Source organism: Echiichthys vipera, assembly GCF_963691815.1.
Source record: "Echiichthys vipera genome assembly, chromosome: 8".
NCBI lineage: Eukaryota > Metazoa > Chordata > Actinopteri > Perciformes > Trachinidae > Echiichthys > Echiichthys vipera.
The window spans coordinates 22,122,213-22,140,366 of record NC_139833.1 but is presented as its reverse complement, the minus strand read 5'-3'; the positions used below and the strand labels follow the sequence as shown (position 1 = coordinate 22,140,366).

General features: G+C 40.4%; 1 protein-coding gene across 2 annotated transcripts in view; it reads right to left on the bottom strand.

Annotated features, from left to right (window-relative positions):
• Positions 1 to 18,154, bottom strand: part of cdkal1 (CDK5 regulatory subunit associated protein 1-like 1) — a 336,709-nt gene that overhangs the window by 242,423 nt on the left and 76,132 nt on the right. For both annotated transcript variants that reach the window (XM_083918841.1, XM_083918840.1), the window contains exons 5-6: positions 7,252 to 7,348; positions 2,328 to 2,376 (exon numbers count right to left, since the gene is read on the bottom strand). In XM_083918841.1, the coding sequence (XP_083774967.1) occupies positions 2,328 to 2,376; positions 7,252 to 7,348 (146 nt within the window). The remainder of the gene's footprint in view (positions 1 to 2,327; positions 2,377 to 7,251; positions 7,349 to 18,154) is intronic.

Here is an 18,154-nt window from a genome sequence, read left to right as displayed (position 1 = left end):
CCCACCAAATCACTGACACTGCACAGCACCATAAGACTGGGCAGTAGTTGTAATGTCTATGACTGTATAAATGTTAAGTAGTGTGCTTGCTCAGCAACCCAAACCGGAGATAACTTAAGGATAAAAATGCCCTGCCATTTACAACAGGTACTAGCTTGAGCTTTATGTTAGGTAGATGCATTATGATTAAAGGCAGTTTTACAGTAGTGAGGTATCTTTATGGAGTCAAGTTCTTCTTGAGCCAGGATCCGAACTGAATACATAGTCTCACACCTCCAAAAACAAACTCATAAAAGCATACCAGTACTCTTGTCATGTGGAAAACAGACCTGCAAGCAATTTTGGTAGAGCAAAGAACATTGTCTATTAGCAGTTCATTGAAGTAAGTATTTTAGTAGCCATTACCAAAGGCAAATCCCCTGACTTAAAGGTTTATGCCCAGGCCTCCGAGCTGAAATAACAGCTCTCGGTTTATACGAGGTCATAAAGAACTGTAATGATACTGGGGAAATTAGTTTCTATGGAGGGTGGGGGGGGGCAAGGGAAAGAGGGCAGAAGGGACGGAACAGGGCAGTGAGAAGGCAGAGGGAGGAGGAAGAAAGGAAGGGAAGAAATCGTAGATGCGGCAGTAGGTAAGGAAGAAGAAAAGGAAAGATATCATAGAAAATCCTGAAGAAATTAAAGTCACAGTGTACATGTTCGAATGTGAAGCCAGACAATTTATGGTTGATGACATTGTAAAATAAGCCTCAGTTCAGTTGTCCTTCATTAGAGTGAAGCCTGCAGTGCAAACTAGTAACACACACACACACACACACACACACACACACACACACACACACACACACACACACACACACACACACACACACACACACACACACACACACACACACACACACACACACACACACACACACACACACACACACACACACACACACACACACACACACACACACACACACACACACCTCAATCTGTTCTGTAATAGAGAACAGCTGGGGGTGTATGACAGCTCGACTGGACACTCTCACTGTAAACTCTGCTTGACCTTCATTAAACAGTTAAGAGTGGTGGTTCACTAACAGTTTATGTATGGTTTAATGGATGACCTAATCACTGCCATGTGAGTCTGTCTTGCCGTTAGTGAGCTTCTCAGACAGAGAAGACCACTTAAGCTACTCACACAGCAAGTCAGATCTGAAAGCAACATTGATGACTTATCTTTTAAACACACTACGTCAATCTAAACCGTTCATCTTACAGAGCAATGAAGTCAATAGGGCTGCCCCCTAAAAGTCAGTGAGTTGAATTATCCATAGGTGACCCCTCAGTAGTCTTCAAATTCTTCGGGTAGAGCTGTTTTTTTTTTTTTCTATTGTCAGTCAGTGTGCAATACATTATAATTTATATTCAGGCAGGGGGAACAAGCTGAACTGTGATTCCCTCAGGTCATCTATAGATATTTACGGAGTCCTTTTTTCAAGACGGGTCGGATGGGTTACCGACATCGCCCCAGGCCCCTGACGCACTTAGGACAGTTCGTCTCTCCCCACAGGATGAGAGGGCCCCAGCCCCCCAGGAAGTCGAGAGGGATACTCAAGGCCGGAGCCACCTTCACCCAGGCCTTTTTTAAGCCGACCTAGAGCCAGTCACGACGCACTGCCACAGAGGAAATGTGGGGAAACAAGGTGATCCGAACAGTCGTTCCTGACCTGCCGATCTAAACCCCCCGGGCAGCTTAATCTGATTTAAATATTTATACTCAGCTACAGCCCTATCAGTAACTCGCTCTGCTCTTGAATATCTAATATTAACACATAAGAACAAACTCCTGTATATCTTTGTACTTTGAACAACACTGAATCTCTGAATAACTCTCTAGTTGGTACTTTAGGATTGACAATAATTACTCGTAATGTTTTTAAATGTTAATAGTGGGAAAGCAGGCATAAAGTCAACACAAAGCAATTATTATTTTATTAGTTGCTCATCTACAGAAAAGTGAGTAATTCATTCTTAGTCCATCATTCTGTCAAAGGGTAGACTGACTACTTTACTGAAAATCATTCATACATTTCCTCCTCCAACAATGAAAGAGCTCTCATTCATTCATTAGCTAATCAATGCATTTCTGCTTATTCACTCATACAAGTGCTTCTGTGTGTGTGTGTGTGTGTGTGTGTGTGTGTGTGTGTGTGTGTGTGTGTGTGTGTGTGTGTGTGTGTGTGTGTGTGTGTGTGTGTGTGGGTGTGTGTGTGTGTGTGTGTGTGTGTGTTTGTGTGTGTGTGTGTGTGTGTGTGCGCGAGCATGCGTTAAAATACCTTTAACAGCCTCGTCCACTACTTCCACCACTCGATCAATCTGTTGGACCTAAAATACAGAAACACACACGGGAAAAGTTTATTGACGCTGACAAACCCGAGTCCACACAGTCAAACAGAAGCCTGATATTGACCACCCACAAACACACATATAGTGATCCACATTTAAACAAGGTGGGCATGTAAATATACACAAAGATAATATGCGGTATGCACACACAGTCAAATAAGTACAAACAGATATAATCACACCAAGTTTTTTCCTGCCAGGATTAAGTGATATCGATTTCCTAAATGCCACTAGGTGTCTACAGTTTGTAGCTGCAACACCACTTATATTATGTATTGACAGGGACACAGTCTGGTAGTAAGACTTCAAGGTTGAGAAATGGGCATACAGGTTACCAATAGCAGATGATGAAAGAATGACTAAAACTGAATCATGTTATAATCAGGCGAGAGCGTTTTTCTCATCATTTCTTCCTGTAGAGAAAACCCAACAATTTATGTTGAGAATGGGGCTGGGCTAAATGACCAAAATCTCATATCACAATATATATGTAAATGTACTGTAAATCATGATGTAGCACATTATCTGTAAAAATCATATTATACAGTATATTCATATAAATATATACAGTATATTCTTTTTTTTTTGCTTAATGTAGGCTAACAATAAATGCCAATGGTAAATTATGTTTTCAAAGTGCATTCTTGGACTATTTATTATTTTTAATTGCACTGTTAATGTAATATACCCTCTCAACCTCCTGGGATTATTAAAGTATTTCTGACTCTGCATCTGATTCTGGGTGGCAAGCATCTGACATAGTGGCTGCGGTGGCAGCACATCCAGTCCAGTACTGCCCGTGGTCACGCCAATAGGTAACTAAGATGTTATTCCTGATCTCTGATACGGCAATCATATTAAAAGTTTTCGTTGTGATAAAAAATTAATGTGTTTTGTTTATATCTTTAACAAAAGCAGACGGTATATTTAGAACTGCAGTTTCACTTTCACTGTGCTGTGTCAGACTGAAGGCACATCCTTAATTAGCCGATCATTTATCAATTTCACAGAAACACTGTGGCCTGTGTCGGAGTCACACATCGGCACCTCCCTTGCAATAATGCCTTATCTTATGTGGCACCTTAAAGTAACGCAGCCTCGGCCAATCAGTTAGCAATCCTCTTTACATTTCAGTTGATCTTGTCAACTAAATACTTTTACAAATATTTGCAAACATTTTTCTGTTAATGTTTTAACATTAGTTACCTGCCACCACCCTGTCTGTAGAAATGACTGCATCTACTTTTAGTTATTAGGTTTGCGTGGGTGCTGGTGCCAGTGTGTGTATTTTCTGGAATGTATGAATCTTAAGTTGTTGCACTACGACCAATGCTTGTACCGTATTCTGTTATATTCTGCGCACACACACACACACACACACACACACACACACACACACACACACACACACACACACACACACACACACACACACACACACACACACACACACACACACACACACACACACACACACACACACACACACACACACACACACACACACACACACACACACACACACACACACACACACACACACACACACACACCTCTAATTAACTCACTTTCTCTATTCTTAGAAGTCTGTGCTTTAAGCATTGGCACCGGCTCTCAATGCCTCCAGGCCCATTAGAGTAGTACTTCTTTCAAACGCGGATACACACTGTATCTTGTATGCAGCAGTCAATGCATGTTACACACTGAGATAAAAACTAGTTTGATATAATGGCAGGGCTATCTGGGTTCATTCAGAGCAGCAGAAGGTGTCCCTACTTACAGTACGGGTTGGGTATTGTTCACATTTCAGAGATTAATTCAGATCTGGCTTTTCAGTTATAGTTCTTATACAATTCTGCTTTATACACCTGGAATATTATCGGAATAAGAAAAAAGCATGTTTTGAAAGCACCAATATTTTTTTGCATTGTTATCGAGGCAGCGGGGGAGCCAAAGCCGATCCCAAACTTTCTATCCCCCTACAACCAGTGCCCTTGCTCAGACCACATCCATCTTCGAACTCAGCCTTCATTTTGTTCTTCACTACAAACTTGTAACATTGCGGCTGTATCTTGCATCTTCCACTGCATGCCCCCCCCCATTACTGTCATTCTTCAGCTGTACTACAATAAAGGCAAAAAGCCAAATAATCATCTTTAAAATAAAGCTTAAATAAATTAAAATACAATAAAAAAACATTAAAACAGGACAAAAAGTTGGCTCACACAAATAAACTGTACAGTGAGAAGGCTGATATGCGTGCTTCTCATGTTTACAACACTGCTTACCCACTGTAATCCTCCTGACTACCTAGCCAGCAACGTGTGCATGTGTATGCATGCGTGTGTTTGTGTGATGTGTCTCAGATACAGGATGTGACATGTCCAGTTCAGAGACGCGAAACACTGGAGCCTTGCGTGACTGACTGTGTACCTTACACACAATACACTGTCATTCATTTCACAGCAACGTCAGACAGGAAAACTAAACAGAAATAAATGTAAAAACTGACACACAGGTCAATTCAACTGAATGAATTAAACAGGAAGCACTTTTATTTTTTAACTACACCCCTTATCTAGCCGTTAGGGCAATCACTATATACAAATTCATGACTGGTTATTTGCATCTAATTTGCATAACCCACCAACTGTCAGTGTCATTGTGCGGTTGATTGTAACTACCAAGGATACACAAGGGGAGTGTGTGCACACTCATATACCTCCGTCCGTGTTTGTTACCATGTCTGCCTGTTCATGCATACGCCCTTCTATCTATGTGTGTGTGTGTGTGTGTGTGTGTGTGTGTGTGTGTGTGTGTGTGTGTGTGTGTGTGTGTGTGTGTGTGTGTGTGTGTGAATATATAATCCAATCTACTCATGACAATGAAAGGACAGACAGTGGTAAACTTCCCAGATGTTTCTGCCTCGCCCTGAAGGCTATTACATATACAAGCCTGTTTATCTGAAGTAATTATATTATACATACATGCTACTTGATTTAAATGTAATTACGTTACACGGTGGCATGTTTACTTAAATGGAATTACATTATTCATAGTAAAGGATATTTAACGTAACATTTGAGACACCCCTCACACCCCCAACCCATTATTTTTTGCGACAGTGGCAGTAATCAACATTGAATATTGGACCGTTTGATTTATTGCCATTCTCAATGAGGCAGTTTGTTTCTTACACAAGCAAATAAATTCAGCATTATGTGAAATTAAGATCAAGTTTTTTCGGGGGTGATTCAGATTCAAAGCTTTGTTCTCTGTGAGCAAGGAGTGAACAAATGCATGCATGTACGTATACAGTTAATATGGGATACATCTAATTTAACTGTATGCTTTAATAGGCATGCAGGAATTATCCTAAACTTGTGTCCTAAATTTTTTTATGTGTGGTACAGACATGTTTGCATTACACATCAACTATAAGGCATGATATAACAACTTCACATTGTTTGAGTTGGTCCTTATGTTTGAGTGTCAGATTATTTTTTTATTTTTTTACACAATTGCTTGCGAGATCAAACTACTCACAGAAACTTGTGAATTGCATTAATCCACAAAAACTCTCAGTTTAAATGTCTAAGTATAAGACTTAAGGATTTGTCAGGATGCTGGAAAGTGGCAGCAGATAGTAAACACTGTAATTACGAACATCATCAATTGTTTAATGAGGGATACTCATTTAGCTGTTAAACAGTAATGACCTTGACACATATTTTTCGTTTTCTCATGTGATTACTGAGGTGAAACGGACAGATTTAAATAACCATTCCATATTACAGTTCTACTCTAAAATGTACTTAAAATGATTTTTTCCCCCTCCTGTTGTTACATCTGCATATTGAGTGCCCTAGTGTGATTTTAACTAGAGGGGCAAACTGTCCAATGCCACCGTCAAAGACATTTATGTTGAGAAAGCCATGAGTCCTTCACATCATTTACTTGATTCTTCCTACTTCTGTCTTTCTCAACACAGACCTCCAGATAGCGTAGGCGTCAATATACACAATATTTCTACACTGGAGGGAAATGTTCTGCATGTGAACGACAAGACAGCCATGTACTGAGAAAAACAGTGAAATTGGGCACTTGATTCAAGAAGAACATAAGACTTTTGGGATTGTTCTACCTCTAGTGTAGAACCTAACTCATATGCTGTATACTATAGTGTATATTGTATGTCTAAGGGGTTAGCATCATCTCAGACTTATAACTTAGAACTGATAACAACATTAAAGATGACTAAGGCTCCTGCATTTTAGAAGCCTAGGACAGATTTTTATAATTGTTTTCAAGAGAGTTGCTGAGCACCTCACATTTGAGCCTCGTTATTAAGCAGGACTGCCCTGGACGCCTCAAGTTGAAAAAACTTCTACCTTTCTTCCATCATAAATTCTTCTTTCTTTTCTACTTCCCATCATGTTCATCTTAGCAGTCTTGGTCGTGTCTCTCGGGAGGTCTATTGATCAAACAAGTGGCAGGGGGGCCAGAATAGAACTGACACAGCAGGTTGGCGGCCAGGTGAATGACAGGTCAAACTGTCAATATCTGTGTGTGTCTGTGTGTTGTCCATTACATACAGAAACAACTGCACACACATATGGAATGCTGTATGACCGAATCCCTACATAACTCAAATTAACACACACACACACACACACACACACACACACACACACACACACACACACACACACACACACACACACACACACACACACACACACACACACACACACACACACACACACACACACACACACACACACACACACACACACACACACACACACACACACACACACACACACACACACACACACACACACACACACGTACCCCAATGATGCTGAGTCCTTTGAGGTAGTCCATCCGTGGCTGAGCCTGAGGGACACAACCTGCTAATACCACCTTTTTCTGCTGTTCCTGGGCTTTTCTGTACAAGCAATGCAAAGAAAAAGATAGAAGAATAACATTAGTCGGTAATATGGCATTTTAGTACCAACAGTTTGCACAATTAAAGCCAAATGTTTTTAAATTTAGGCTGACTGGATCTGCCATCATGAGAGAGGAAATGAGCCATAAAACATCATTCTGAAGAACACTGCTCACAGAGCTATGATCGGTTCCAAAAGTCTAGGCTCGAGCCGACATGAACCAAAGATTTTCTGTCCAGCCTGACCCAAGCCCAAACCCCGGAAGCCAGATTGAAAACCTGAATTGCCATTGCTTTATTTCATCCATGAATGTAAGTTTATTGGTGTTCAGGAAATATGTGCGAAACCGACCTGATTCAAGCCTGGGGAAATTGGATGTTACTTCCATGTCAGTAATGGTCTGTGTGGCTAAGATACACCATCTTTACTGCCAGTGAAAGTTTCCTGGTACAGAGAGAATCTTTTTTGTTTTCCCTGGTGGCATGTAAGCTATTCCCTCCTGAAATGTCCTTGAAAAGAGTTTACTCAAGGAAATACCCAACGTGCAAATTTAGTTTGTTATGTCCAATACTGCATATCAAACAAATGAAAGGCAGGATTTTTAAGATGAAAACCATTGATTCTGTTATGGTGTACAACTAAGATTACTTGTGTGCTGATCCACCGTCAAATGTATGTAAATAGTTGTCTTTCATGATGTCTCATAAATAATAGGTGGAAGCTTTGATAAACACACAATGAAAAATGGTACTTAAATATAGCACCTTTCTAGTCTTCTGGATACTCAAGGGGCTTTCACACTACTTGTCAAATTCAGCCATTCACAGAGACATTCACACTGATAGCAGTGGATATCTCCTGTATATACCAGCTAAACTTATCTGACCAATCACACCACATTTACACACCCATGCACAGCACGGGGAGCAATTCAGGGCTCAGTATCTTACCCAAATACACTTCAATATGCGACAGGAGGAACTGGGGATCGAAAAACCAATCTATCGAATGACCACAGACGCCCCAATGTCAACATCCATTACCGTTGGGTAATTTGACAATTACAGTACATCGACTATTGGAGATGGCCGAGTACATGGTCGGCAAAGAATTTGCCACAGGGATTTTTTTAGAAATCAAGTTACAAGGACTCGTTTCAGCCCTAATGGGTATAAGAATGCGGCCCTATCTCATCCACTATATGTTTGAGCATAAAGGTGCATGTTAGCACATCACGCCCTCCTAACTCTGTAATCCCCTTGGAGATGGACAAAATGATACACATTAATCTAATGCAAAAAGACTTGTACATGATGTATTTAATGCATACTGTTCAATCATAGAGAACTACATTATATTCATGTGTGCATGTGGAAGGGCGAGAAAGAGAGGGAAAGAAAAAGTGGCAGACAAACTACTGTGAGAAGGACGATGGTGAAACAGCGCAGCCCTGTTCTGGTGAATCAGTAAAACATGCTAGAAGACAGCAGATGAAATTAATCACATTATGTTTCTGACACCATAGGTCACTGTGACTTCTAATGAGAAAAAACAAAACCCAGCCAAAACTGGTGATTTACAACTGCACTGTGAGTGTCAAATAATAACATTCATGAACAGTTAGGCACGACATGAAGTGGTAATTAGCAAGAGAGTAGGCACTGATCAAAAAAGAATCCCATTTTTAGGATGATTTGAATTAATAAGGGCTGCACAGACCACAGTTAATCATAGTGAGAGTGTGTGTTTGACTGTGTGGGCCTGGATGCATGTGGATCTATGAGAGTCTTTATGTCACCTCCAGTTAGTGGCAGTGAGATTTGAGACACTCTGTCTGTCTGACAAAAGCTTTTGGAAGAGCTGCCCAGACTCCGCCATGAATCTTTAATAATGAAGCCTCCTGACAGCTGGAGCAAGAAAGAGAGGGAGGAATGGAAGGGGGAGGTGGGAATCGTGGGAGGAGGACAGAGGAGGAGCAATGAAACTGGATGCAGACTGTCAGTTGTGTTTTAATTCAGACTATGTTTGTATTCTTCAGCAAAACAAAGAGAGATAGCGATGGAGGTGGTGGGGATGGGGAACAGTGAAGGTAGACAACTCAAATCAAAGCCAGCGTACACTGTCATGTGAATGAGGAAGGGAGGGATAGATGAAAGCCAAAGTTGGTGACAGATGAGTAAAGGAATGAATATTCTTGATTTTTTTTTATTATTCAGAGCTGTTTGTATTATTCAGGCCTATTTTAGTTAATCTTCTCATCTCCATTTCTCAATCTAACTCTTTAGTGGCACTCATGTGCTGAGCAGGTAACAACAAATCACTTAAGATGCCAAAAAAGATTAAACATAAAGAGAGAAACCCTGTTGGATATGATGCCTCACTGCAGACAAAACTCTTTAAACAGCACATTCAGAGAAACAGCACTGTTGATCTTCAGAAATGCATATTTTTACTGTGCATGTAAATTCACTGTTTTTATCCACTGACCTTATTCCTTTATCATAGAAGGTAACAAATAATATCCACTGTGACCGCCTTTGAAAACAGACAGATGCAGGGAGGGATGTGAAGGTAGAAACATGATGATACTAGCAAATAATATAAGGTGGCTAGATGTAAACTTTCAAGACTGGGTGAAGTCAGAAAAAAAGGAATATTGTTCGCTTAAGAGTAGCTTATCCTGCCCACACTGTTTCTCATGAAGGACTCACACCGGCAGCACTGCACCAACAGACACACAGTCACAGTAGGGGTGCGTCTGCATAATTCACACAGTCTCTTGCCAAAATGCACCAAATGCTCCTTTAATGTGCTACTCGCTCCCCGCCCACAGACTCGGAACCATAGCTGACACAGCGAGTAAGCAGACAGCGCCTGAGCCTCAGCGCCCCAGGGGGAACAGGCCAATCACGTCGCACACAGTTCGTGGATGGGATGAGATGGAATGGGATTATGCGATGCAGTTGCCGTGGTGATACTTTCAGGCCCGATCGAGCGCTTGCTGCCAGTGACCCGGACCAGAGCAGATGCCCCCCGAGATCCGAGGACGAGATGTATGTGTGTGTGTGTGTGTGTGTGCGCGCAGACATATTTCCATGGCTTCCTTGGCACCTCGCCCTAAATCTCTACAGCACCCTGTCAACTGTTTGTTACTGCTCTCCATAGCCTCAAGACCACACACGCACCCACACACAGGGTCTGAACACCCACATGCTCTGAACATACTGTATATACACATACCGATGGTCACGGAGGCAACATTAGTCCATGCATACATGTATGACCTCAGTGGTATGTATGCATGGTCGGGAGGAAGTGCTGTACATACTGGTTTTTAACAGCTGAGTGGACACACTGAATCAGTCAAATTAGACCGGACTAAATGTCCAAGTGAATTGATCAGGTTGACTTGGAGAAGTCCCTTGCTGTAAATATGACATTAAAATAACTCTAGGCATTAAGATGTACCACATCGCATGACCTATATAATAGCCTCTTCAACTTTCTTACAACAAAACTTGAAGTGAAAGAGAGGTCATTCCTTCGTGGATTATAGCTCTGGTCTTCTTATAGTGGCATTCACGACTGCGACCGAAATGTAGTGACAGCATCATCAAACTGCCACGAATGTTTCACATCCCACAAGAGAGCGGTCTGTCAACATTATGGAATATGTTATAAAATGTGTTGTAAAATATGGCCAGCTTTATTGTCTTAAACTTATGTTATTCATAAAAGTCACTCTCTCGCTTCCAACTACTATAGTTCAAAGTGCAGCAGCTAGGCTTTTTACTGGTTTTAACAGATAATATCACATCCCCACAATCCTGGCCTCTCTCCATCGGCTCCCTGTCTTAAGAATTGATTTTAGGTTTTAACTAATCACTTTTAAAACGCGTCTGGGTCCGGCTTCAAGCTATATAGTGAAGATGTTGACCCCATACGAGCAAGCCTTAGATCATGAGTGTCAAAGTCAAGGCCCGCGGGCCAGATTCGGCCCGCCGATGAATTATCTTGGCCCCCGGGATGATGTTTGATTAGTATTAGAGCCGGCCCGCACGCCACAGCCGCCTGCAGGCGTTTTTCACGCAAAAAACTACATTACCCACAATGCAACGGTAGCCCGCGAACTCAATGCAGCCCCGCAAGTGGGCCGCCCCGTCTTCAATATTCATTAGCATTTAGGGCAGATGTCAAGTCTCAGCACCCCCCCTCCCCAATAATGGCTAAAGGGAAGGTGGACGATGAGAACAGGGTGTTTCAAGCTCGGTGGGAGGCACAGCACATGTTCACGGAGGTAAAAGGCAAAGCTGTGTGTCTTTATCTTGATATTAAGGAATGCATTTTATTTTTGAAGGACATTTTCTTTTTTGCTGTTTGCCTGTTGAAAAAGTTTTCCTTGAAATAACTAAAGTCATAAGAAAATATTGCTTTATTCATTTAATGTACAGGACACACATGTGTTTTCTCTTTGAAGGAAGTTTGTTTTTGTCTGTGAGCCTGTTGAAAAATGTTTTCACCTGAAATTACTGCTGGAGCCATACAAAAATATTGGATTATTTATTTAAAATGTATATATTATACGGTACACTGTGTTAGGTTCAATAGGTTATATGCAATCATTTTAATATGTTTTAATAAACATTGAACCAGTCCGGCCCTCGGCTTGTAGCAAATTTGTTTTTTTGGCCCTCTGATGTATTTGACTTTGACATCCCTGCCTTAGATCCTCAGGTAGAGCCCCTCTGAAGGTCCCAAAGTCGAGTCTTCAAGGTGACCGTTGCTTCGCCATCAGGGCTCCTCAACTCTTCTCTCTCCATGTTGTACTTTGGTCTTCCATTTGGCTTTACTGTTTAGCTCTCCTTTGGTACATTGACCTCTGGGTATCCTACAAAAACATAGTGGCTTGGTTTTGTCCATCAAAGTGCTTTGACAGACAAAACCAAGCCACTATGTTTTTAAAAGGTGCTATATAAATATAGTTATTATTATTAATTAAGACAAATTAGTTCATCTTTGTTAAGCACTCATCCTTTTTGAATTTTGATAACAACTGAACACTGAATAAAAACACCTGTCTTTATAAGTTGTCAAGAAACCAGGACTAACATTTGAAGTACAAAGACCTGTACCTCATCGAATAAAGCACAATTTCTGTCAGGTGGAAAATGGGCTAGCAACTGCGTGTGTGTGTATGTGTATGTGTGTGTGTGTGTGTGTGTGTGTGTGTGTGTGTGTGTGTGTGTGTGTGTGTGTGTGTGTGTGTGTATGTGTGTCCTTGTGTCCTCTCAATGACTCTCCCTGCTGCTAAACACCCTCAGCCCTATACAGATAACTACATAGGGGGGAGAGGATGAGCTCACACACAGAGCTAGCCATATGCTCCTTAACAAACATGTCGCTTAAAAGATGAGGTCATACTGGTAAGAGTAGTGAGGAAAGCTTGTGTAACTGAGATGTTCATATGTGCGTCATGTTTAGCTTGTCTGCTTAACACAACGGCCTATTGCTATGACCCATACTGTTAGGAAAATGTGTTAAAGGGTGTCATTCTGATTTTGTTTTGTTCTACATAATGAAACCGTACATTGAAATGTAATCTAGTAAAAACAGATTTATTTTCATTACATCCCAACTTTCACTACCCTTTTTTTCCTTTCCCATGTTCCCCGTGTCCTTGCTCCTCAGTCTCCTTTCCTCGCTCATCTTCTCATCTGCACTCCCGACAGTTTTCTGGCTGAGTTGACAGCAAGCCAGCCAATCAGCACACTCCTGACCTCTCTTCATTAGCATAAGCAGCAAGGGGCAAGGTTAAGTACCCATCAAGCCTCAGTAATTAAGATGTGAGCTGGTGTGTCCATGAGTGTGTGTGATTAAGAGATTGAGAAAGAGAGAGTGAGAGACGAAATTAAATTAATCTTCCACTTCCACAAACTTCTCCAATTTTAATTCCACAATGGCTATGACAATACATTGCAATACTTTAACTTAATCTACTGGGTGTAGTTTATTTGCGTTCTGCTTTATTTATTTTTCCATATTTATTTTCATTCGTCTTTTTTCTAACAACAGGAGATATATCTCCATCACTGACTGATAGCCCAGACTGAGTGAATGGGGAGAAAATACACTGTGTTACTCTGATGGAGAATGCAACTTCTCCTCTGTGAATAAGTGTATCGGCTAAAACAACTGTCAAAATACAAACACTATTAATAAAACAACAGCTAACTCTGGGCCTGTGGGATCGGACTGCAGAGAAACTAAACTAAATGAAAGCTGTTAATGTACTATACAAGGGGCCTCTAGGAGATGCAGCTGAGAAAGAAAGGGGAAAGAGGGAGAAAATGCATGAGAGTGATTGACAGGAAACATCTTTATAAAACACCTAATAAGGAGGGGGGGGGTGAATCAGGTGTGTGTAAAACAGGAAAAAGATGATGGTTAGAGGAGATAAAAGGCAGGAAAACAAGACAGGTGATGCAGAGGGAGAGTCAGTGAAGGTGTCTTAATTCGACTCTGTTAGTTGCCAGTCTAAACTGTAGCCTTCTAATGCGCCACAAGTGTAGTGAGTTATCTACCCTTATACATTCCAGATCTCCATAACTATACAGATAGAGACTAAAGACCAGCACCGTGTACTGTTTGTCTAACAACAACACTACTGTTGCTAACTCATCATTCCAAGTCAATTTAACTGTATTGGCAGTAATTGGCCTATATTAGGATATCCTGTTTCAGGGCGTTTTCATATTAATTACCCTTGAATTGTACTGTGTACACGTGGGAGTACCTCTCCTCTCCCTTGCCGCTGAGTTTTAACATTAGTAATGTTCTTCCATTACCAAGTACACTGGCGTCACCATCTACAGGACTTGCTTAACATACGTAGTCATTACAGTATAGAAAACATCAAACATGACAATTTGAACACCAAAATAAATACATTTTCAATATTTGTTTTTTGTGATATTTAAACGTCATCGCATCACCATCATCTTTTTGAAAGAACTGAATTGAAAGAATAGAAATTAGAGGCTTTTTGTTTAACCTTTTCTATTTCTCTAATTCATTCATATCAGTGTTTCCTCTATATTCATTCTGCAGTGGTGCCGCTGATGAGCGTCATTCAAATTTCACACTACCGATTATATCCTCTCCTCTTGTGTTTCGACGAGTGACAAAATGCATTGAACGGACCGCTATAACTGCATGTCCGCTACAGAGCACGTCCATTATTATCAACAGCTGCTACACGGAGAGGAGAGGGGAGACAGGCTGTAGTGACCAAAATAAGTCCTGGCAGATGTTTTGTAAGAAGTTAATAACAGAGGTGATAGGCAAACAAGCTTTAAAACTGACATATTTTCATTTCTAATAAGTGTTGTGCGGTTGATCTCATTTATACAAATGTGAAGAGGTTCATGTGGTATTCCAAAAGTAACTGATTAAAATATTAAAAGACATTTAACCTCATATTTAAGAAGGGAATTTGGTGTGGTGGTAGATCGGTTTAGTTCACCAAAAGCTAATTAATAAGTCCTTTTTTTTTTTTTATGTCATGTCACAGTTTGATTATGAAGTTGATGAATAACGGCATAGTGGTAATTACTCAAAATTTAACGTGGCTAAAAATATAATATTTTTATTTACAACCATATTTGCAGCTTCAGTCAATGTCTGGTTGCCAGCCTAGCAACCATTTTTAAAAGTGCTGATTATTGTTAAGTAGTTGCTGCTATTGTTTATATTTTGGAAACAATGAGGAGAACGACCCTCTCGCCTTCCTTCTTTACCGCAGACTTCATCACCCATGGTCAAGGAGTTCAGAGGATAAGAGAAATCTGAATGACATGGCTTGCTTTCCTGATTCAGCCACAGGACAATAAACAGAGGACACAATAACTGACTTAGGCATTGTAATTGGGAAATAAAGTGATTAGAGAGGGTAACAAATGTTCTCAGTGTAAAACCTAAAACTTCTTCAAAAAAAGCTATTAGTTATAGGTATATAATTTTTTTGCGAAAAACCAATTCAACGCTTTAGGGTGCTAATGGGCAAAAATTCCAAATGGTTCAAATGCACACCTTCTATGACCTCATAATACATATTAAATGTAAAAATGTTTGTATCTATATGAGACAGTTCAAATTAAACAACATTGATGTTTAGAAAACATCATTGTAAATGTGCTGAGAAAAGCTAATCAGCTCATTTGTTCCTGTGTAGAAAAGGAAAAAAAGTCAAAATGTGAAGCCTGCACTCTCTTTTTCAAATCAAAATATAGAGGGGGGTGGAACGTGTACGGAGGGAATGAGAAACAAGGGAGCGAGAACTGGTGATGAGTAAAAGGAAGCAAAAAACAAACTGCCAAAGAGCACATCTTCATCACCAAGTGGGGAGAGGGAGAGGAGGGATAACAACAGGACTGAAAAGGAAATGAAGGGGGAGGATGAGAGCTCGGAGGCTGTGAAGGAGGTTTGTGATTGAGGGATGAAAGAGGGGTTTGAGAGGTAGAGCTGCAGAATCCCCTGGGATCTCTTTTTCTCTATACAACACACACACACACTCACTCATCAACTGCTGATGGGTATCATAGCAAGAGTCGTTGCCCCTAAAGAGACACCGAATGGAAGAAAAAGTGAAATTAAAGAGAAAAAAACTGCTGAAAGCAAAATAATAAAAAAAAAAAGCCAAAGTACAAATAGAAAAGGTGAGACACAGGATATCCAATATAATCAATAATTACAAGAAAGCAGGTCTATAAAAATGAGTTGTGGTAAGTGATGTTAAAGACAATATAGACAAGTTGCAAATGCCTGTCTTGACATATTGTTTTCAATCTACATTTTAAAGACATAGTAGCAGAAAGATCGAGATTGATCTTCGGCCATAACAACAACCATAACCACGCCCCAACCACTTGGTAACACACGATATAGGAGGGGACTTGTTTTCAGTGTTCCACAATTATTACCAGCGTGGCTTATAAAGGCATCTACGTTAGAGCTGCGTTTTACAGGATATAGGCAATCTGTTGACCAATCAATACACCTATAACATGGTTAGTTTATGACTTGCTCACATGGCCTATGGGCAGATCAGAGATGGGACGCAGGCCAATTGTCAACACGGGCCTAATAAAGACAAGTCAGAGGAAATGCAAGGCTTTCAGATTATGGCCTTTTAAAAAATGCCTCACACACCTGCCCAGTGCAATGAAATGGATGACATCTGTCTAGTAAAAATGAGTTGAATGCATGATAAATATTGCATTACTGTAAATGAGTTGTATTCGCTGCTTCAATGGTTCATAATGAAGCAAAAGCTGATAAAAAAAAAGACCACAAAAACATTCAGACACGCATATGTGCAGGGAATTGCATTAAGGATGAGCCGTTGACTGAAGCACGAAGAGGGGAACCCCAAAGCTGAATCCTGGGAAAAATCCCATGAGTCCCATTTCAAATGCAAAGGCCTACTTTCTATAGGAGGGGCTGTTATGGGACAATGATCCAGGAGCAACCCCTCAGCCCAGGACTAGCACGCACGCACGCACGCACGCACTTATTAAATTAAGCTGCCAATAATTCTGATAATCAATCAATCGGTTTGAATAATTTTTTAACTAAAGAATACAAAATTCTCTGTTCCCAGCTTCATAAATGTAAATACTTTCTTCTAGTTTCTTTTCCCCTCTATGACAGTCAACCAAATACCTTTGAGTAATAAACAAAACAAGACCTTTGCAGACATCATCTTGGGCTTTGGGGAAACACTGACAACACACGTTTTACCATTTTTAAGAATAAACAACTTATCAATTAATCGAGAAAATAATCAACGGATTAATAAACAATGAAAATAAGCATTAATTGCAGCCCCAGTCTTGACTGTGGTCCAGAAGACAGAGTTTGGGCTACAAACAAACAAACCACCTAAATGTGAGATTTCTCCTCTATTAAATGTAAACAGGTAAAAACAAACATAGCGGTAGCTTTAGTCTCACACTAAAAAGGGGAGATCACAGGGTACACATTTATCATTCAGAGCCACAGCCACTCCCAATGAGGCCTTTTGCCTCTGTGTGAATGAATCTGAAATTGTATTGTGAAAGTGTACGGACGTCTTTCTGTCTCTGTTGTTACAAGATGTATGTGCATGTGTGCTGTATATGTATTTATGTGCATCTGTACGTTTATTTTGATCCTGAAGTGGAGACAAGGGGGGAGTCCTTGCTAGGATGACAGAGGTGAACAGATATTCTCGGTTGAATGAATCCACACAAAATTAGTCCAAGCATAAACAATCATGATTGGTTTCAAGGTCATAAATTATTACAAGCAAGGATTTGGAAAAGTGGAATGGCACATGCCCAGTGACCTGAAATGCATCAACAATCTTTGCAAATCAACGTTTTTTTCATTCCCAGCCAACACAAAGATAAAATGACACCATTCTAACAAGTATGGATTACAATGTATCAAATCTTTACCTTAAACTATGTTTTAATACTCTTTGATAATCTTTGATGATAATCTTTCATACATACAGGGGACACGGAGTTGTAGATAGTGCTCTTTAAATCAATGACAGCAAGAGCATTGCTGGAAAAAGTATCTGAAGAAAGGCACTGTAGCTCCAGATAAGACTGTAATCAAGACAAGTACACTATGTTATTGCTTACTGTAGGGCTGCCCCAAAATAGTTGACCAAGCACTGCTCGACCAAAAAAATCATTGGCAGACCAAAATTTCATTGGTTGATTGGTCGCAGGAAAAAAACAAAAAAACCTTTGGAGCCG